This window comes from Alexandromys fortis, unplaced genomic scaffold (genome assembly GCF_014885135.2).
Source record: "Alexandromys fortis isolate MF-2015 unplaced genomic scaffold, M_Fortis_MF-2015_v1.1 scaffold_253, whole genome shotgun sequence".
NCBI lineage: Eukaryota > Metazoa > Chordata > Mammalia > Rodentia > Cricetidae > Alexandromys > Alexandromys fortis.
In genome coordinates this window covers 315647-338623 of record NW_026068124.1, presented here as the reverse complement: position 1 = coordinate 338623, position 22977 = coordinate 315647, and the positions used below count along the sequence as shown (strand labels likewise).

Genomic DNA, 22977 nt, shown 5'->3' with positions numbered 1-22977 from the left:
GGAGAGGAAGTGAGGATGCTTCCTACAGAGACAGCCATGGGAATCATCAGCCATTTTCGGGCAGCCCAGAGCCCTGGGGTGTGAGGGAAGAGAGTGTGGGGAGGAGCGCTGGTCTCCCTTGCTGGGGTTCAGTGAACAGGCCCCAGCTTTGAAAACTCTGAATTCATTATTTACCTCTTCGGAGAGTGTCGGCACTGGCCAAGCCTGATGCTGCCTCCCACCTGTTCTACCCAAATGGCTTCAAGTAATGACCCTCTCCCAGGCAGGTCTCTTTTGGTTTTTCTGTGTGTAGCTCTGACTGTCCTGGAACTCACTCTGTAGACCAGGCTGGTCTTGAACTCACTGAGTTCAACTCCCGCCTCTGCCTCCCAAGTGCTGGGTTTAAAGGGCACTGTCACCACCCGGCTCCAGATAGGTCTTCGAGCAGTCTCTGGGTGCTAGGAAAATGAACCCATGCTGGCTTTTTCCTGCACTAGACGGGGTGCCAGTTACTGGCTGGAGCTTTTGAAGCCCTTGGTGGGCTGGACCCGCTCAGAATCTGTTGGGCTCCATTAGGACTGCTCATCCTGACTTTCTCCTGCCAGGTCTAGGGCTCAGAGGAGGTTGGGAAAGGGATGTGTCTTAAAAGTGCCTGTGCTGAGAAGTTACAGGTACGGGTCAATCAAGGTTTGTAGCAAGGAATCTGAAGGAGATGTATGATCAAAGACACACAAGAACAATACTGTGTGTAGTGAGGAAACCCGGGAGGTGTGGGTCCTGGAAGGGCATGGCAGAGGGTGGGGCATGGATTCCGAGAAGAAAAAGAAAGACAAAAGAAGACTGAATAAAGAAAGAATCCACAGCCCTTAGCCAAGGGTAGCTCATGGGGAAAGCACTTGCCTAGCATGCACAAGGCCCTGGGTTCGGTCCCCAGCACTGCAGGTAAACCCAGAAAATGCGATGGAGCAGTTGGCAGAGCGCCCATGCTTTGTCATGCTTCTGTGTGCCCTCCTGGTGGAAATGGAGAGAGTAGTGTTCATCTGTGCAACTGAGAGGGCACCTGGAACTCGCTGGAACTGAGTCCCCTGCACAGGGGACGGTTGATGGGACTGGTGGTGTTTGTTTCTATCGTTCTATGGCCCCACCTCCCTGGGAGTATTACAGAGTGGGTTCTTTTGGCGGAGGTATACCGATGTCACAGAACCCCAGGGCAGACCCACAGAGGAGAAGAGAAGCAACCAGCTAGTGGGGTGCAGGATTTAAGGTACAAGGATTATGTTAACAGCCACTGCCATGTTGAGGCTTATTAAGTTCCAGCTGCTTCTCCATACATTACCTCATTTCATTCTAACCACCTGTCACCGTAGGTATAAAGAATTCTTCCGGGCTGGAGAGATGGCTCAGAGGTTAAGAGCACTGGCTGCTCTTCCAGAGGTCCTGAGTTCAATTCCCAGCAACCACATGGTGGCTCACGACCATCTGTAATGAGATCTGGCGCCCTCCTCTGGTGTGCGGGCATATATCGAGGCAGAATGTTGTATACATAATAAATAAATCTTTAAAAAAAAAAGAATTCTTCCCATTTTATAGACAGGGATCAGAAAGGTTGAAGAGTTGCCCAAGTCTCACAGGCAGAAAGAGCCTGTGTAAAGGAGATGCCCACCTCAGCACATCCTGCCGAGATCCATTAGCTCCAGATCTTGGCAAGGTGCCCGCTGCTCCAATCCGTGTGTGGTCAGAGACTTCCCCCGTTATGATCCGAGGCCTTTGGGGTCAGCTAGAAAGGTAGCAGTGCATGATGGGAAGTCCTAGCTGCTCCTCACCATCCACTCCTAAGTTCCATAGAGTTTGGGTGGCCACTGTGTCAGACGGCGGCGCTACAGCAATACACAGGCAAAACCTGGCCTCTGCCCTCATGCATCCTCCAGTCTGACAGGAGAGCCAGACAAGCTGGCAGATCATTGGAACCATGCTACCCAGTCATGCAAGCACGGAGCAGGTGTTCTGCCCACTCTGAGGTGTCTCTGTCAGGACCACAAAGGGACAGCTGCCCTCTCAGCAGGGATAGAGGGTAAGGAATTTCACTCCCATTCCTCCGATAATGCATCAGGAGGGAAAGTTACACAGGCAAAGTTGCCCAGCAGTCAGCATCAAGGGTGAGTTCCAGGGCTTCTTTTATGTGATGCCCATACCCCTGCTCTCCCCTGTGCACAGCACCTTTCTAGGGAGACTTTGCTGGGGTTCTCTACTCAAGGCTACGGCCTTCCACCTCTGTGATATCAGAGCCGAATTCCCAGTGGGCTCTGGCTGTTGGCAGCAATTCAGAGCTCAGGGTTGACGCCCCTAGTCATCCGCTTTTTTCTCTAGCTTCGGGTCCCTGGAGGGTCCATCCTTCTGTGGCCTCCAAGAGAAAAAGCAGCACAGCAGTAGGCCACTTTGGGCTAATAAGCCCTCCACACTTCTCTACTTAGGCTCCACCTGTCTGAAGGGCTTTCAGCACAGTCACTGTTGGGGAAATCGACTTGAAATTCTGTGCCAGAAATCTGTAGGGCGACAAGACACCGGCAACAAGGATCTCCAGGAGTTTCGTCAGCTGCGTGCACGTCTGTTTTCTTGTCTTAAAGTGGACAGGGGAATGGCACAGGATTGCTCTTCAGTGTGAGAGCCTGCTGCAGCCTTTTATTATTCGCCTAGATGCTGACGAAACTGGAGAAGGGAGGTGTTTAATGGGAAAGGTGTCATGCAAGCACTAGAGAAGGCAGCCAGAGTGGCACCTTCTGGCCTCCTTTACATCCATCCAGACATTCCTCTACTCATTCTGGCATGAAGACAAGACTGTCAGAAGAGTTGGCTCTCTTAGCTCCCCTAGATATGGTATATCTATTCATGTATTTCATGAGCCTCAACTCTTCCCACTTAGAGGAGGGAGAGAGGAGAAATCACTTAAGAACTGGGACAAGGGAGCTGAAGAGATGGCTCAGAAGTTAAGAGCACCTGTTGCTCTCCAGAGGAGCTAGGCTGGAGTCAGTGCACCCACATGGCAGCTCACAAGGGTCTGCAAGTGCAGTTACAGAGAATCTGACATCCTCTTCTGGTCTCTGAGGACACCAGGAATGCATGTGGTGCACAAGCTTACATATAGGCAAATCATCCACGCTCACACCAGAAGGAAGAAGGAGACAGCGAGGGAGAATGACTGGGACGGGAGTCCTTGAGCTCTGCGATTTGGGCTGCACTGGTTCCATGTTGGGGACCCAGAGAAGCTTGGTAATTTTCATGTTGAAGAAAGGGAAGCAGGCAGGTGCCGGTCTCGGGGTCTTCACCCACAGCTAAGAGAAGAGGCAAGAATCACATAGATGGGCCAACACCATCTTGCCCTTTCCCCTAGACATGATCTTGTCCTCTTAATGAGGCCTCACAGCCTGTGAAGCAGGTATTTTTTCCACATTGGGAAATACAATAATGTCAGGAGACTTATGCCAAAACATGTCATCAAACCCAGGCCTGGTTCAGGCTGCTTCACTTGCCTGAGTCTTTTCTGATCCCCTAGTCTGCTCTAAGGGCACTGCTCAACTCTGCCTTCTTCCTCCTCTCTGTCCTAACCTCCTCTACCTTTAAAGGGATGGTGCTGCATGTTTGTGTTAATATCATCCCTGCCTCATTCCCATTGAGCCAGGTAGAATTTCCTTAAAGGAAACGCCAGGGTCTGGAGTGGCTTTGAGACCAGCTGGGAATGTACTGAATGGCCTTGTGGATGGATATGAAGGCTAGTTTCCTTTCATGTCAGGCTAAGGAGAGTGGAAGGAAGTCCCTTGGGGAGTACCCTGGAATTAGTGGTGTGCTGGTGAATAACTAACAGTCAGCTCTTGGGGCAGGGGTTGGAGAGGAGGGTTCAGCCCTGATTTGCACCATTCACCAATTTCCTTGCTGTAAGTGCTCCCACCGTGGCCAATTTCAAGGCACCCAGACGTCAACCAGCTTGCAAAATTCCCGAAAACTTCAACCATCAGTTTTCACAGGCCGTTCCATGAGGCCATTTAACAGCCATGTCCTGCCCTGCTTCACCCAGATTCTGCCCCTGTTCCTACTCTTTAGACTTTACTGCCCCTAAAGTGGATTTCAAATTACCCCATATCCCTGTAGAGCCTCTGACCTTGTGAACAGTGACTGGTCCTATTTGAATTCCAGGTCTTTGGAAATGGCTAGCCAAAGAAACCTGTTTGGAAGTAAACATTCATCCTCCAAACCTGAAAGAAATGCAGACTTTGCTGGATCGGCCCCCATGAGACACTTAACTTTGAGCCATCCTCCTTCTCAAAGCAGCTCTGGTCTCTCCCACCCTCTAACAGTCTCTCAGGGTCTCTCAGGAGATCTGCAAATGGCCGATTTTGATTTAATTTTTATTCTGAGCATTCATCTTTATCCCATCAGGGCCTTCCACTACCTTTCCCCAATCAGGCAGAGGAGTACCTCCCTCACGCTTCTCTGCTCCACGGGCTCATCTTAGTAGAGGCCTCTGGATACCTTCAAGGACACCAGACAATTTACTTAGTGGGCACAGCCGAGTTGACATTTTCCCCTCGGATGAGCTTTGTGGTTGTGCTTGCATCAGGACTAGAGTACATTCTACAACTCCCATGTTCCGTCATAACCCCCTCATTCAGATGCTGAGGGGGAAATCTCACGTCTCCCCCATTTCCCCTGCTTACCAAACCATGCTTACACATGCAACAGCATGCTTCCACATGCAACGTCTTTCAGGTAGTCTTCATGCAACAAACTACAAGGTCCCTTCACCGTGCTGGACAGCTGTCCTCCAAATGTCCCTCCAGGTACTTGTTTAATCCGAGGGGAAACAGAGTCCTAACCCCCTCACTCTGTGCACTGGGCTTTCATTAGTGCATCCTCAGATAGCATTACTTCATGTTGGGATTTGCTTGTTCCTTGTTCACAGACACATTACACCTGGGCTATATCGAGCTAGCCACCAGCTAATGCATTGATACTAAGCCTGTATCCCCTGTTCTGCACATACACTATTGATTATGTCTTATTTTTAGAAATGTTCAATTTAAACTTATCAGATGAAAAATAATCTTATTAGGCTTACCCTATCGTCCAAATCTGTAAAGACCTTTTGGGTCCAAGTTTCTCATCATCCGCAAATTTGTTGAACATTTCCTTAGATAGCCTTTCCGTCACCAAGAAAAATATTTAAAAAAGAAAGAAAGAAAGAAAGAAAGAAAGAAAGAAAGAAAGAAAGGAAGAAAGAAAGGAAGAAAGAAAGAAAGAAAAATAAAAAGAAAAGAAAACCAAAAGAAAGCATGTAGCCTTTGCCTAGAAACTTCCCAGATGCTGACATACGTCCTTTAATTATCGTCAGTGAGGTATAGTTCACTGTCCAAGCGATTGTCCACCGGACCACATACAGTGCGAGATGCGTTGCCTGGGAGAATTACACTGTAATTTCCTCATCTGCCAGTTTAATGATCTTGCCAAATTTTCCAAGCTGCCTGCACTGCTCTCGGCAAGCCCAGAGTGTTGCGCAGTGCCTAGTATGTGGCAGGGACTCTGGAAAGCACCTGCAAACATGCCCATTGGAGGGGACCGATGAGAGAACCAGGGTGACTGGGACCACCGTCTTCACTGTATATCCTCTCTCTGTGGCGGGAAGTCTAATGCAAGGCCAGATCAGGGTGACGAGGACCACCGTCTTCACTGCGTATGTCCTCTTTCTGCGGCGGGAAGTCTAGTGCAATATTACCTCACTCTTCGTCCATGTAGCACCTCTTTAAAGACCACCAATCCTAAATGCATACTGATGAGAAAACAGGAGCTTAGGCAATTTAAGGGATTTGTCTGAGGTCAAAGGTTAATAAAGAGACAAGCAATTGTCTGCTGGCTTCGAGGCACCATGCGTTATACCAAGCCCCCTCTGCAACCAGTTTGCACGTGTATCCCATAGTGGCAGAGATGTTTTCTTTTGACAAAATTGATACAGTATAGTAAAACATATTTTTTACAGTGTCTCATTTATCCTCTGTCATTCATTAATCCCTTGATTCAACATTCATCTAATACTAGTGATGGAATCCAACTGCTATGAGCCCTCCTTGAGTTTTAGATAGGGTGGGGAGAAAACAATCAAATGTACATATAGCTTATGGTCACGGTGAGGAACAGACAGGAAGAATAAAGCAAGGGGAGTGGGGAGAGGGGCCGAGTTTTTCTTTAAAGGTTGGCACCTGGGGGTATACACATAGCAATTATATGCTGTGTTCACAAAACCCTTTTTCTTCTATAAAGCAGGGACATGGGTCCTATTAGGAACAGCCAACCTGTGATTCTGAATATTCATTCATTTATTCATTGACTCTTTTTCTTGACAATTTTTTTTCAAACCTCAGTCATTTTTATTTAAATATGGTCAGTTGAGTGCAGTTGGTAGTGATTAGGGCAATAGAGTCAGAGCCAAACGTGTGCTCTGTCCAAGAACAATGTGACTAGGGCTCTCATGGTGTCAGGGCTAGGTGGATGGAGGAGAACCTCAGATATGTTGACACGTCACCATCTTAGGGGTCTATTTTAACTAAGAGAACACAATAGAATTAAATTCGGTTATAATGCTTTTCAAATTTTTAGATATATTGGACCATTTCTTTAAATGAAATTTAGTCAGAAAATTCAATGTGTTATATTAAAAGGAATTGGTATAGTTAGTGTAGAATTGTCAGCCTTGGGACACCTTCAAAACCCTGTGATCCACTGTGAAAACCACTCCTCCAAAGTCATTGCTATGACCAAGCGCGGATGTCTGTCCACTGCCCATAAATGCTCATCTTCAAGTGGCCATATTTGGAGGGCCATTCATGCAGCCATCCAAACTCCTGGAAGGTCACCTCTTGGCTTGTATTAAAAGGAATAAATAAAACTGCTCAAATGAAAAAATATTCAGCCTCTTTTTCCTGCTTTTTAACGTTATCTTATCAAACTCATGGCTGTTCAGAAGACCCATAGACAGGAGCTGGAGAGGTGGCTCGGTTGTTAATAGCACTTGACACTCTGGCGAAGGACTTGAGTTCAGTTCCCAGTACCCACATGGGGCCTCACGACCATCTTTAACTCCAGTTTCAGGAGACCCACTGCCATTGTCTGAACTTCAAGAGCACCAGACATGCATGTGGTACACAAACATACATGAACTCATATACAAAACCACTCAAACACAAAAGATTCATCAATATAATTTAAATAGTTTATTGCATTGTAGTTTTGGGTTTTTTGTTTGTTTGTTTGTTTTCACCTCCCGGCAACGATAACAACATTTACAGTAAGAACTAGTTCTCAGGTCAAGACCCAGAAGCTACACCTGTAATCCCAGTGTTTGGGAAGTGGAAACAGGTAGCTTATACATTCAGGATGAGCTCAGCAGCAGGTCAAGTTTTAAAGCAACCTGGGCTACAAGAGACCCTGTCTCAGTGAAATAAAATAAATTTATCTGTTTTCAAAGTGTGTTGGGCATTCATTCCCTGGTTACTAAGTTGTTTTCTAGACCATATTCATTTAAACAAATGAGAAGACTGTGTTACTGCCCGCTGTAGCAGATGCATTGCATAGGTGCAGCTCTCTTGCCCACATTCTCCCTCCCAGGCACAGCACAGCCCAAGGAAGACCTCTCATTCCATCTAAAATGCCTTCTTCTTTCTTCTCTCTGCAGATGACAGCCACTACCCAGCCACCTTCCAAGGCCCAGCCTGTCCACATCTCAGCACCCTCAGCTACCGCCAGCACGCCTGTGCCCAGTGCCCCCATCGATCCCCAGGCCCAGCTGGAGGCTGACAAGCGAGCTGTGTACAGGTAGGGGACTCTCCAGCCGGTCTGGGCTGAGAGATGCAGGTCAGAAGGCACAGAGGGTAGGCTCATCAACAGTGATGGCCAGCAGCGGCTTGCCTGAGCATCCCTCAATTCAGAATCCACTTACCCCGCCCCTAGCTCGCCACTGTGGGTTTGCTTTGCTTGCAGGAAGTATCTGTGGGCGATAGGAAAGGCTGGACAGTGTCAGCCATGAGGACACCCTTACCATCTCAAGTGGGAAGATAGCCCCTAATGAAATCAGAAACCCTCCGTTCAGCTAAGCAAACCCTCTCTTCACCATGTTTCTCGTTGCCTTCACTCCAACAAGCTCACCATGCATCTGATTGCACCGTCTACAACTTGGTAGCAAGCAAACTGTGTGTATGCAAATAGGGAGAGCTTATTAAAACACACAGTTTCTCCGCTACAAGTCCAGACAGGTTGAATCAGTTGGTCAGTCAACAAAAAGAGGGATCTGAGTTGTCTTTGTCAGCATTGAACTTGATGCAGCTAGCTGTCCCTTGGACTGACTCAGATCCATGCTGCCTTGCAATAGACGTTGTATGTGACTGTGGGGTCCTGGCCCTTCCCCAGAGTGAGAGCTTGCTGAGAGCAGGTAGCTTGTTCCTCTCATTCTGCTTGCACCATGTACCCAGGGCAGCATCCTGAATGAGAAGATAGTGAAGCTCAGGGAAATACCCACTTGCCTTCATGAACTCTAGTTCTAGTGTGTGTGGTTGGAGAAGAAGGTACAGTTATGTAAAAACAGACCTGAATGAGATTTTCATTGTCATTTGTTCATGAGGTTCCCACGGTACAAAGGGAAGATGACCAAGACTGCACTTGGTGTTGAGGCTGGGCTCTGGCTTGCACTCACCTCTGCAAGTTCACATGTTCCCATGCACCAGCAAGTGCAACTTACCCTGGCAGGATACATCACAGCTAATACAAGTAACCCGGGGAATGATGCACCCCAGACAGGCAAACAGGAAGACAAGTGAATAGGAAGAGTGATTCCTTTCTTTCCCTACACCCCAAAGACAATGCCTTTATGATAATGGTGGCAATTAGTGATGTTATTATCATTATAGCAGCATTATTTTTAGTTGCTCAGATAAGCTGATTGCCTCTAATGCCAACACCTAAGTCTTGCAGAAAAAGAAAACAGTACCTGGTCCCTGCCTGTGCAATGCACAAGCCAGGCCCACTGCCTGTGGATTCAGAGCTCTGCCCAGGGAATTCTGAAATCTGTTCATAGTAACTGGTGTTGGTAGCTCTCGGGGAGGACAAAGGGGCCTCCCTTGGTGTCCTCTCTCCCTCCCTCCCTCATATTCTCCTACTGAATCATTGCTATTAATATTGCAGGCACTATGCTGGACTCCTGGGAAAGAGGGTGAGGTAGGAAGGTAAACACAAGTGTGCTTGTCACCCCAGGACCCAATAGATATGCAAATAAGAAGGCACCACTGTGTACTCAGAGCAACTGGGCAGATTTCCTTTGGGAGGCAGTGTTTGTGGCTGGTCTTATTGGCGGAGCAAGAAACTCTACCAGCTGGAGAAAAGTGTAGGCTAGCCCTTTCAGGCTAAACGGAACTTGCTGTTACAGGGTCAGGATCAGCCCACGGCAAGAGCAGCTGCAGGTGGAAAGAGGGCTTTCACAGCTGCCTGTCCGTGAGCCTGGGTAACTCTTGTGTGCCTTCGTGAGCGTGAGCATCTTGAGAAGGAAGAGGAAGTAAATGACCTCTGAAAGCCACCCAGTGGCCCAATGGCTCAGGCTTACACTCGTAGTACTCTATTTAGATTGCTGCTCCAGATGTGGTCTGTGGGCCAGCAGCAGCGTATTAAATAAGTGAGAACTGATTAGAAAGGCCATGTCTCAGGGTCCCCCCGAACCTCCAGATTCAACATGGTCTTGGGGGATTCATATGCTCGTGAGAGACTCATCCTGTGCCTTTTCGCAGAACCATACAGAGTGGGTATGTAGTAAGCATGGATCATAGAGGGTGTCTCTGATTAAGAGGATCTTTGCAGGCTGGAGAGATGGCTCAGGGGTCAGAGACCCTGGTTGCTTTTCCAGAAGACTCATTGATTCTCAGTACCCACATGGCAGCTCACAAAAGTCTGTAACTCCAGTTCCAGGAGGTCCAATGCCTTCTTCTGGCTTTGTGGTTCAGGCAAAGCATTAATATACTTAAAATAATAATTTTTTAAAAAATAGGTGCTCTTTGGGAGAAACCATCAGCGAGGCCAAGGTGGGGTGCTGAGAAGACAGTGCACACATAAACATAAAGCCCCCCACCCCCACCCCACTGGTCTCCTGCTCGTTCTCATTGTTGCCCCTAGGCCACAAACACAATTACCATTGTGCATCCAGTCATGCTATCTGCTAGGCATAAAAAGTTTCTGGAAGCTCAGGCTTGTGCTCCTACCACTCACTGAGCTTCAGGTCCATGAGAGACTCAAGCAGCATATTTAATAAGAGTTAATGAGGCAACCATGTAAGCACCTGGCACCGTGGTTGGCGTAAAGCAAAACTGTGCTTCACAAGCCCATCACATCCACAGGCTCCAAGTCCTTCCCAAGGTTCCAGACTCACGCTGCACCCAAGCCAAACTGCAGGAGAGGTGACCCACTGCTCCCCAAGACCTGTTCACCGTGTCCCTTGAAGTAGGTGCAGAACTTCCTTCAGTTAGCACTTTTTCCTGCTCATTCTTTTTCTTCCCTTGGGCTAACCCAACAAAAGCCCTGAGCATTTGCCCAAGGTAGGCTGTGGCCTTCTGGCCCAGGAGAGGCACTCCTAGGCAAACATGCCTGGATAGGTTGGAGCTAACACCTATTCTATTGCCCAGCTCCCCAGCTCTCCAGCCCTATTGCTCGAGGCCCAGAGCCCCAGAGTGGCTCCTGCATTCACACCTCTTCTACCAGTACCAGTAGCCCTCTCAGCAGCCATTGCTTGGATGCCCAGGCTCCTGTAGGGTCGGTAATTTTAATTAGATTTGCCTGCCCGGGGCAGTTTGGTTGTTCCAAACACATCAAGGAGTCCACATTTTATATCAATAAATATAATAAGACCCTTCCCATTCAGATTAGTGCTACTTTTTTGGAAGTCTTCCCTGTGGCCCCTTCTAGGACTATAGATGGAGGAAGATAGGGGAGGCTGCCCACCCCCCACCGATACAGCCCCTGCTGACAGGCAGAGGGGCAGTGTGACAAAGGGAAGGGAGCCTGCCAGTGCCCCCAAGGTTTTATTTGTGTAAAAGGATGTGTTAATGAAATGTATTGGTTCCCTTCTGATCTGGGGGCTGGGGGAGGGGTCTAGCAGAACTTGTCTTTAATTGGATCATACCAGAGCATCATCTGGGCTAATCAGCAAGGCAACCAGGAGCTCCGGCTCAGATTAATGATTTCAGTCTAATCCAAGCAGATCCCATGATTGGATACACATCCCGGGTAATTGTGTTTGTGGCCCAGGAGCAATGATGAGAGGGAACAGGAAGAGGGGAGGCTTGTGGAGTAGGAGGCTTTAAGTTTGGATGGTCCTCGGTTTTCTCAGCCCCCACCGCAACGCTGATGTTTCCTTCTTCCAGTGAAGTTCAAATGTAACTTGGACTGCAGCACCCCACCTGCCGCGCGGCTGAACGGTGGTCAGGTGTCGGGTGCAGCTTGAGACGGAGGGATTAGGAGGCAGAGCAGAGACGGGGCCAAGAGGGTGAGGTTAATCCAGCTTTCACTCCCCCTCCTCCCCTCCAGTCTCCTTCGCTCCCCTTTGAAGTGTGTGGGTTCCCATGGAAACCGCGATGTCCTGGGGAGCAGAAGAGTGGCAGGGAGCTAGGCTGGCCAGGTGCGAGGGTGGGGGAGGAGGGCGACTTTGCCGAGCATGCTCAGCTAAAGTCTGGGCTGCCTCACCTTTGGCGGGAGAACCCTCAGAGCTGTGACCCACGGGCAGCGCTGAAGTTACCTGTGATAAAGACGTGTGGGCCGGGGGCCGGGATGGGAAGAAAAGAGTAAAACGATTGTGCTTCGCTTCCCCGTGGAAAAGCACTAGAGGGTCAGCTGCAGGATCAGCCAGAGAGGGTGACTCCTCTTCTCTGCCCCGTGTTCCTTTGTGCCATTACAATTAAATTAATTGGATTAACTTCTGGGATTAACATTCCCGTGCCCTCCACTCGCTAGACTGTTAACTCCATGAGGACAGGGTTGGGTCCCTGTCAATCTTGCTCATTGCTCTGTCCCCAACACTTCACACAAACCATCCTTAGCAATTTAGGCAAAGAGGGTGTTATAATACTTGTTGAGGGCACTAATTAAAAAGGTTAGACAGTGCCCCATAAATACATCATGCCCTAGGTTGATGTGCTGGCAAGTGGCTGGGGCGAGGAGAGTCTAGTAGTAGTAGCATTTGCCAATTTCTGTTGTGTAAATGCTCCTTCCATGACCCACTCAAAAGGGCTACTGAAGGGTGGAAAGAGATCCACAGGACTCAGTCTCTCCAGGGTGAAGTACAATCCCCACACGAGGAGCCAGATCACAGATGCACAGTCCCTACTTACAAACGGGAACAGGAAATAATCCTCCATGCAGATTCCGTGGAGTAGCCTTCAAAGGCCTTGATCCTGTCTTGGTTCTGTCCTCTCGGGTCTAACATGGAAATTTTAGTTTGCAGTGTTTTGTCTTTAATGACTTAATGCTTCAAAAAGTGCTGAGGGTGGAGTAAGCGCCCGCCGTCTAAGTGCGTAAGTCCATGGTGCTCCAACTGAACCCCGAGGCAGAGAGTTTTCTCCTTTGGGGACTCTATACAATGCTTTTCAGTGCGCTTGAGCCAGCCACCTCTCAGCATCCACCCTTGCCCAAGAGCCTTTGCGGGCTTCCCAGGGAGCGAACTCACGGCAGCTCCAGAAGCCCTGCCTTCAACCATTCTTTTCCTCTCCTCTTTCTTTTCTCCTGTCTTAGAATCTTGGCTTTTGCATACAACATACATGACTCTTCAGATCAGTTCTGGATCCCATGAGCCAATTAGCTGGGAGCTTCCACCCAGGTGTGCCCTACCCCCCTGAGATCTCGTGCCAAGTCCAGCTGTCACTCAATAGAGCAAGGTGCATTCCTAAAGCGCTATGTATATTACGCTCGTTCCTCTTGCAGCCAGACTGGGTTCCTCTCAAATCCGCACCTCTCAGAGAAGGGAGGAAACAGGACAGCCGATCGGCGTTCAGATCACTCCCATGAGACCATCCTAAAGGTCACCGAATCCCAAGCCTTGATCCTGACAGTCCTTTTAGCTGGAGGTGCAAATTCAGCCTAGCAACCCATGCTAGGCAGGGGAAATAGAAAAATGTTCTAGAAATAGATGTGGTGATAACTAACTTTGTCACCTTGGGTGAGTTAATCTCTCCGAGCCTCCATTTTCTCAACCGGAGAAAAGAAAACACTGATAGCCAGGGTAAATTTACGGAGCATTAGGTGTCGCCCAGTGCAGAGGGCTGTGTGTGTTCGGTGGCCTGGAGGGTCTTAAGTACCTGCCCAGCTCTGTGGCTTCGGCCTACTCAGTCTGAAACATTCGGTGATATAGGACAACAGCCTTGGCAGCTGCCTGCTTCACACTCTGGCTCCACGACTGGGCACTAAGTCGTTCTATGTCCCGGCTTCCTCATTTGTAAACGGGAGCAAAAGTAATACTATCTTTTCGTCAGGATTAGATTGGCACAGGCCAAGGCTTAGTAAAGAACCTGGGTGGGGGCGGGTGCTGAGGAGAGGCTCAAGAATAAAGTGCTCGCCGCTCAAGCACGGAGACCAGAGTTTGGATCAAAAAGAGAGAAAGCGAAACAGAGACAGAGTCAGAGGCAGAGGCAGAGGCAGAGGGGGAAAGGCAGTGCTTGTTTGTAACTGAGTGATGGGCTTGCTTGGGTAGGTGGATCCTGGGCACTCACTGGTCAGCCTCTTTAGGGTTCAGGGTCAGTGAGAGACCCTGACTCAAAAACTAAGGTGGGGAGGAACAAAAGAGATCTGCCATCTCCCTCTGGCTGCCAGGGGCAGGTCTACTCCCCCACACTAGTGCACAAACACACCCCACGTGCACATCTGGCAGATGGGACGCGGTCTCTCTAGGTGTCAGCTCTGGAAAATTGAAGCAAGCAGGGTCAGTAAAACGAGGAAGTCGTGGGCAGGGGCTACAAAGATGAGAGGGGGCTCCTACTCACAATGCTATTCAATTAAGCATTTATTTAGTGTGCTGTGGGATGTAAAACATCGTATTGAGTCCTAAAGGCATTACAAAGAAGGAATGAACATGGAGGGAGGACAATAGAGGCAGAAAGTAGCTGAAGGATGAACCAGGCCCCATAGTAAGGGCTCCAAAATGCATCTGAGTGTCTAACTTAGGCATGGGCCTTGTGCGGGAGAGTCACACTGCTTTTTCAGAGGGAGGCGAATCCTGAGAGAACGGCATCATCGAAGCTGTCCTTCCAGGGGCTGGGCTGGGAGATGCTAGGAAGCCAGTGTCCCTGCAATCAGGCTGGACAAGGGGGCAGGGGTCCTGTTGTGACTACCCCCTTCAGCAACTTCCTGGCCAGGGCCCTGGGAACTGCCACTTCCTAACGATGCGTCGCTGAGGGAATTTGTGCACCCTGTGACCAAAGAGTGTTTTGGCTACTACTAAGTGACCCCACGGGTTAACTCTCTGTCCTCACTGGCACTCTGCTTGGTCATGCATGGAATGTGTTAGATAAGGTATAGCCCCAGAATGGCGTGAGAGAAACGGAGCCATTCCAAGGATGAAGTCGGGACCAGCTCTAGGCCAAGGCCTCTGAAGTACTAGGTACAAGGGACACATGTTCCAGGCTGTGTCCTTGGCTAGGCTTTATGGGCTAGACTCTTGAGGGACTGTTCCCTGCTCTCTGAAGCAGCTGGGTTTACTGGCATGGGAAAGAAAATCTCAGCTAGTGGCTGTCATTGGGGGGCTCCAGACTTCTGAAGCCATTATTTAGGAAGTGACACCAGGCTCTAGTTTCTCTGGTTGCAAGGAAAGCCCATTCTATTCCCTCCCCACTGGCTTCTGAAGGCTCTTGGCTCAAGCTTGGCTTCTGCACAGGTTCCTGTTAGGCCAGTGGGCTGTAACTGCCTCGTTCTGGAGCAGTATGCCCGGAGATGGTAAATCCTGGGCCTCGACCACTCACAGTCTTCATCTAGATAGAACTGAAATGTCCGCAGGCTGTGCCCATACCCCCATCAAGATATAACTTACCCAGGAATCCAGAAGCCCGAAGAATTATCCTCACAAGGTCATACAGTGGTAGGTACACAGAGACCCCAGTGACCAGTGACTACAGCCTCTTTACAAAAGGGAATGGAGCCAGTACAGGGTCTCCCTAGTAGTGCAAATGAAGTGGGGTAGAGTAAGAGCATACTGGGGCTTTAGGGTGTCTTTCTCCAGTGGTTCCTTACCACGGTTCAACTGACCTAAGCCCCCCTCCTTTAACCAATGGCCCTCTGCATTTGCTACACACTGATGCATTTCATGGCTATGTGAAAAGAACACAGAGCCAAGCTTGTCTCTTCCAACTCTATTATTGGGTGAAATCACTGAAGCTCTTCTGAAAGGCCATTCTACTCCATAGAGTAGACATCCAACGAGAAAAACGGGGCTCTGTAAATGCTGAAGTGTGTCCCCACACGGAGAAGTGTTGTTAGCAGAGGATGTACTTCTGGAAACCTAGCTGATAAAGCAGAGATTTCTTGTCTCAATGCTTAAGGATACACAGAACAGCTTGGTTTCTGAACCCAAGATACATAACATTCAAGGATGGTGGAATAAAGAAAGGAAAGAAGTGATTGAAAATTAGCATCTGGGGGTTGGAGAGATGGCTCAGTGGTTAAGAGCACTGACTGCTCTTCCAGAGGTCCTGAGTTCAAGTCCCAGCAAACACAAGGTGGTTGTAATGAGATCTGGTGCTCTTTTCTGGCTTGCAGGCATACAGGCAAAACACTGTATAGATAATAAATAAATATTAAAGAAAAAGAAAGAAAGAAAATTAGCATCTGAGGCCCAGTGAGGTGACTCTGTCGTTAAAGGTGCTTGCTGCCAAACCTGACAACTTGAGTTCAATCCTCAGATGCCCACGTGGTGGAAGGAGGGAACCAACCCCTGCCAAACTGTCCTTTGACTGTCCATGAGTACCTGCCCACATATAAATATATATATAAACCACATACAAATGAATGAAATAGACTTAAAAATAAAAGTAAAAAATTACCACGTGGGAGAAATGGAAGAGTTTAGCACTTGGGATTTGAATACCCAGATTAAGTTTCAAATCACTTACTAGGTGACGTAACTCAACCACACAGCATGTGAGTTTGCTAATCAGTAGTATGGGTGTATAAAGGGCACAGGGGTGGGTTGCCGTGAGTGTGTTTTAAGAGTTCTTTATAACTCAACTAGTGCCACCAAATATGTGTGAATATGCCTTCAGTCCCTGCTGGTGACCAAGGTAAAGAGGACAGAGCTCCCTTCTCCTCCTCTAACCTGGTCCTCTCCTGCAATACGACCTGTTTGTGAGCTGCCTGGTTTTCTGGTGACCGGGATAGACCCTCTGACCGCCACTCTTTTGCTGCCTAATTTCAGGGAAAGCCGATTCTTTTCCTTGCCTGTTACCTCTGCTCTTCATGTAAGGGCTGGGCAGAAGGCCTATGTAAGGTTTTGTTTTTAGATTTTTTTGCTCTTGTAGACTAGACTTAACATCCACATTGTTGAGATTTTATATTGATTTTGTTTTTGATGTGCCAGCCCCCCCACCCCGTGTGTGTGTGTGTGTGTGTGTGTGTGTGTGTGTGTAAGTACACGTGTGCGCGCGCAGGAATTTGGCCTGCCTGGGTCCCACACTCACCGTCCACCCACCTGGGGGAAGAGAGCTGGGCTGCAGCCCAGGAACCCTAACAGATGCAGCTCCGATTTAGTAACAAGAAGCAGTCCTCTCCAAGGCAACCCAGGCGAACATACCGCCCACTGGGCAGGACTAAAAATAATCCTGCATGCTTTCAACGTCACACCTGAAGTAAAAATACATCCAACCAGGGGCTTCTGGCTTGTTCTCCCCCACCCTGCTCTGTTCTCTCCATCTGGTGCTTTCGAAGTTGGGGGGGAGGGAGTAGAGGCTGAACATGCACCTTTTTTCACACCCCACCCCAAGACCTTCCACCCTTCCCCACCCACATACCCCAGCAGAAGCAGGTCCTGTTGCAGCAGCCATGTCCACAAGCTGTCAGATGGCTAAATCTGACTCAAGCTTGCCCGGTAACAACAGACTCTAAGCCAGAAAGAAAGTCAACCTCCTGTCTCAGAAATCTCATCTCTGTAGTTGCAGCTTGCCTCATTTGAGTCTTCCCATTCATCGATGGTCAGAGCCCTATTGATCCCCTGCTAGCTCCACTCTCTGTCTCTACACTCATTGGGAATTTAGGAAGTTATCGGAGCACAGACAGCAGTCGCTCACCTCGTGGGAAGGAAAATGGCTCCGTGTGCAGCAACTGTGGTTAGTAGAAGTCAACGTCATAGGGAAATAGGAATTCTTACTGGTAGTACTTTTTTGATTAAAGGAAAATAAAGTTTTGGCTGGACCTGGTGGCTCATGACTTTAAGCCCAGCACTCAGGAGACTAAGATGAGAAGACTGTTGGAGTTCGAGGCCAGCCTGAGCTCCATCACAAATGCAAAATCAGCCTGGGGCTCATACAAAACCCTGTCTCAATGACTCCAAAGCAACATAGAGAGCAGGAGATAGCACTGCCAAGAAAGCTATTGTGACTGCCATCAGAGAGACATCAGAAAACAGTGTCCCTGAGAGATGACGTGCTGATAAGAACACATCGGAAAATTAGAACGAGCTCCTAGCCATTAAAAGCACGATGTTGGGCTGGGGAGACGCTTCAGCGGGATAAAGAGCTTGAGTTGGGCTATTCAACTTTCCATGGGAAAGCTGGGAGTAGCAATGCATGACTGTAATACCAGCACTGCGCTGGGATGGCGTGACAGGCTGGTCTCTGGGGGCTTGCTGGCCAGCCAGCCCCGCTCGATGATGAGCAGTAAGCTCAGCTCAACACTTTGTGTCTCAAAGACTAAAGTGAGGATGGACAGGGGAAATGGACCTCTGTCCTCCGTGTGTTCATTCAAAAGAGAAAGAAAGAAGCGAAGGAAGGAAAGGAGGGAGGTAGGAAGGAAGTTGGTTTTGCATTCTGAAAATGGCACGCCATCTCTCCCCCTTCTCTTTCTGAGCCTCTATTGAATATAGCACATGGGCTCATTATCCAGGCAAATGAGTCATCAGACTAGGAAAAATAAATGGATGGACGTGGATGGTATCATTCTTGCTTTGCACAAGGGCGTCCACACGCCTCCAGAGGGGCTAAATGAGTATTAACCGCTAGCTTACTCAGGGCCAAAGACTATCAGTCTTCATTTAATTACGCATAAAAGGGATTATCCCTGTTAAATAAAAGGGGAAACTGAGGCTCAGAGACATTCTGTAACGCGCCCAGATGTCATGTTCCTGTCTGTCTCCGAAGCCTGTATTTGTTCCAAACTCCCCTGTTTCGCACTCTGAGCCATGAGTGAAGTCATGAGGGAAACCCAAGAGTTTCCTGCGTTGACTGTGAAAGAACTGGACAGCCTGGTTGTTAGAGTGACCCATAGAGTCTTCACCGAAGAGAGGGTGTGTGGAGTTGGGTTCTGCCAACCAGTAGAAGGAATGCAGGGGCTGGAAGCACGGTGCATAGAAGTCAGTGGGGCCCAGTGCATAGTCAGAGCCTGGAGCAGTGCCTTCTGGGATATTGTCTCTGTGACCCCTGTGTTCTCTGGCCTGGAATACTAGCAATAAAGCATCACAATGCCAGCCCCTGGGTCGAGTTTCTGGGAAGGAAGGAAGGCCTTTGGCAGCCATGCGTGGCGATATGGGTAAGCTGTAGCTCTTGCCAGCCCCACCCTAGTGTCCCACCCCAGCTGGCCCTCCGGCAAACAGATTAGTGTCTTCTGGAGCAGGCTGACTCTGTCGGTGACTTTGGTCCTTCTAGATGGTTTCCACCCAGAAATATCTATCACGTATCATCCCTTCCACCCTCTGGTCATCTTCCCGTCCCTAACTCTTCCCTTTGGAAGGAACCTGGGGCTCTAGAAGGATTGGGCAGTGAGCCTGGGCTCCCTCTGCCCGTACCTCAGCAGGATGAATCTGGTAGGGAGGGATGGGGGATGGTACTGAGGGAGTCTGGAGGCTCCCAGGGTGGCCACGGGGACCAGGAGGAGGTGGACAGCCCAGTCAGGTGGCCACATACTTGGCTGAACCCATAATTGAGGTCTGTAGCCTGGCCAAGGTCACATGAAAAGAAGGGACAGAGGCTTGACAGGATTTATCTTCCAGAGAGAGCAAGGACTGTGCCTGGGAGCATCCCTGAGCTCCTCCAATCTGCAGTGGCTTTTTCTGACTGTGTGTCTATTCTGACACTCTTGTTCTTCGTTTTTTGACTCCCAGCCTCTCCCAAGCTGTTTGCATCGTTCCCCCACCCTGTCTCTCTGTTTCTATTCTTCACTAAGTAGGAAAAAAAAATGGTTTAAATTAAAAACAAAAGAAGCAGCACCGTCAAATTGCCTAAGGAGGGAAAGGACCCAGCTATCTTTTCTCCAGTCCTTTTCATAAAGAGAACACGTGCTGCAGCCACAGAGGGGAACTCAGTCAGATTGGAGTGCCAGGAAAGTTTGTGGTCTCCGTCCCGGGTCTTCACAAACTTTCAGGAAATTTTTCAGCCCCAATCTTTGCGGAAAAACCTGTCTCAAAGTGGGAGGGGGGTGTGAAAAGAATTTTGTGGATTCTCACCAGCTCTCGGAAGCCTCAGCGAGGTAGGGTAAGCAACTTCTGACCCTGAAAAAAAAGCCTCTTGGTCTTGGCAGAGGGACTATCGCGATCCCAGGGGTCTCAGGCTTTCCTCGCTGAGAGGAGTGGTGGGAACCTCTGCCAAGGGCTTCAGCCAGCGCCCCGGTCCCTGTCTGATCTGTCTGCTTTCCCTGGGGAGAGCAGTCCCACCCACCTAGCCCCCCACTGGGCGCTCTTGACCAGCGTAGTTGGGTGATGTAGAAAACAGGAAGGCAGACGTGTCAGAAGTAATTAAACCAAACGATGACTTAAACCCCTGTAGAAATCAACACATCCTGTTTAATCACCTTCTTAAGCTCGCACGCACAAGGCTGCAATCCTATGGAGAGAGCTTCTTTATTTCTTTGGATCGTTAACAGGAACTGCATACCTTGGGCTTGATTTGAGTTCGGATGCTCCTGGGGAGAGGTGATGAGGGTGGGGGTGGGGCCGGGGGCACGGAACAGAGAAAAGAAATAATAAAATGTTATTTGAGATCATCCCTTCTTCCCCTCTCCCAGAGACCAGCCTTGTCTCTCCCACCCTCCTGCCTCTGTCCATGCTCCCAGCACCCAGGCGGAGGCACAGTGCTGAATGTGCTAAATTAGGCCATTAGAGAAATTCATTTCTCTTTATTAGTCTGTGTCAAATCCTTTTTATTAGTGGCTGGAAACGACCTCTCTTTTGCAGTAAAATGTCATGCCGGTTCACTCCTTTTATTTGTTCTGCACTGACGAGGCTCAAACTCTCACTGAATTAGTGCAGTGAGATTTATTTCCTCCAAATTTTGAACGGCTTAAGAGAGATTGGGGTGGAAGGGGGCGGTCAGGAGGGAGGTGGCCTGTGGGGAGCCGACTTGGGAAGGGGTGGGGAGGGAGAAGGTGAGCTCCTGTGGAGGTCAAATGTCCTCTGCTCTTTGGAAATAAAGTCTGATGACCATCTCTCATATCTTGTTCGTCTTCCGGGCCCTGGGGACTAAGTCCCCACCCTCGTGTTTCAAGCTTCTAAAAGGTGTTGGTCCAGGGGCGCACGGACCTGGACAGCAGAAGGGAGGGCTCCTTAAAACCTGTGTTTTTGTGCTAGGTGTGCAGCTCAGTAGTAAATCACTCGTCTGCTATGCATGAGACTCTAAGTTTGATTGCCAGCACCAAAAAGCAAACATCCTAGCTGGACAGACTGACGTGCTAGAAGCCAAGGTCATATATATACATTTGGAAATTCTTCCCCTTATTCCATCCCCAGGGCCGTTTTCATGCCTGGTTGCTTAGATGTCAGCTCCCTTCCATATTAAAGTTGTCCTCTAAGCCTGAAGCAGAAGCTGCTGGGGAGGACCCCTCAATGGGGCCCAACAGGGACTGTGACTTCTCCACTTATCTGAGGATCAGGAAGAATAGCTTAGGAAATACAGTACAAAGCTTAGGCAGACACATGATGGACAAATACAGAAGGGATGGTGGGCTCACCTGTAACTGCCCTGGGGACAGCCTTAGGGAAGCCCAAAGCCATGACTGCAGCCCTAACACCAATCAGGGCCACTGGTTGCTAAGACTGGTCCTGGAGGTAATGTTGTCTAACCATTCCCATGCAAATAGGGGACTAGTTCACTGGGTGATCTAGGAGAGCACATGGGATCCAAGGGTAACCCCATTAGCCTGGCATGGCTCCTGAGGACGGGCTCCTGTGTTAGTGGGATGAGACAGTCACAGGAGCCTGGTGGAATAAGAGAAGGGAGGTTTGGGGTGCTGACAGTACTGCTCAGCTCCCCAGTTCTGGTCGAGAGCAGGAGGCCAAGACAATCCCATGGACTTTAACCAACATAAAAAGAAAAATACCCCAAAATGTGGCCCAGCAAGATGGCTCAATGAGTTAAGGCATTTACTGACAAGCCTGGCGACCTGAGTTCAAGCCCCAGGGTTCCACAAAGTAGACGGAGAGAGTCAGCTCCTGCGAGTTGTCCTCTGACCTCCAAACGAAAGAACGAGCAAGCAAATGAACGAACGAACAAACAAATAAATGAAATGAAAGAAGGAAAGAAAATACTATCAAACGAAACAAAAAGTCCCACATGTGTCTCCCACAACCATTCTAGGGAGACTGACATGTGCAAGTGTCACACAGCGGCTCTGCAAAAGAGGGGGATGTGGTTCCTCAATGTTGGACACCACCACCTTCTGCCCCATCCCCACCTCTGCAAGGCTGGCTCTGTGGCCCTGTGGCTCTGGCCTGGGCCTACTAAGCATCTCTTAGCCTGACGCCTGAGCCGTGTTAGCTCTGTGGTTTTCTCTCCTCTCTGCCCCATCCACTATCACACCTGACCGCATCACCCACCTCAGAGTTCCTTGCCTTCCTTCTCCCTGCTGAAAACACCTCTCCCTCAGCTCTTCGCATGGTTGCCCCTCATCATTCCAGGCTTAACTTAAATGTCACTTCCTCAGAGAGGCCCTCCCTGACCATTCTAAAGAAAGCTGCTTGCTCCACTCCTCAGAGGCAAAGAGTAGGAGCAGAGGAAACCTATGCTCGTAGCTGGGGCACTGAATCCCGGCAGGCCCCACCCTCCCACCCCACATGCCACTTATGCTGTGTACGCAGAAAACACAACTCTGCATGTGCATTACGTACAGGTAAGGCATATACTACACTTGTGACATACAAAGCCAGGCCCCCAGCTGCATGCACACAACCCTTTGTGCATATGTACTACATGAACGCAAAATCACAAGCGCACACACAGTGAAACACGCATGCTGACATAGGACAAACACTTGCTCTACAGAGAGCCTGCACTCAACTCCCAGTCCACACACGTGCATACACACACACACACACACACACACACACGCACACGCGCACACGCACACTCTCTCCATTTGGCAGCTGCCCACCCTCCCTCCAGCCAGTGAGGAAGGCATGTGCAGTGACCGCATGGCTGCTGTGGGTTGGGGCATGGGCTGCACCCCCACCACCTGGCACGATGCTTCGGATTATTAGTTCCTGGTAATTTAGTGCCCTTGTACAGAGTCGATTTGTGCCTTTCATTCCTAATTGATCTAGTGGCTGTTTAAATGGCAGCAGGCATCTGTTGAGAGTAGGAAGGTTCATAAGGCGCAATAATTCATAACACCGTCTGGAATTTGCCTTTCATGGCCCTCAGCTAAACCACTGCAGGGCTCTGCTTAAATTACAGCCACTGAGGCTTTCTTTGGTATTCCACTCAGGGCCAAGAGAATCTTGCATTAAACTGGGATCAGGTTAGA

The 22977-nt window shown here is 49.3% G+C and overlaps 1 protein-coding gene across 3 annotated transcripts in view; it reads left to right on the top strand.

The window, feature by feature from the left end:
* The window catches only part of Pknox2 (PBX/knotted 1 homeobox 2), a 270318-nt gene that overhangs the window by 197322 nt on the left and 50019 nt on the right, over positions 1-22977 (top strand). For all 3 annotated transcript variants that reach the window (XM_050125637.1, XM_050125639.1, XM_050125640.1), the window contains exon 5: positions 7697-7836. In XM_050125637.1, coding sequence (XP_049981594.1) covers positions 7697-7836 — 140 coding nt within the window. The remainder of the gene's footprint in view (positions 1-7696; positions 7837-22977) is intronic.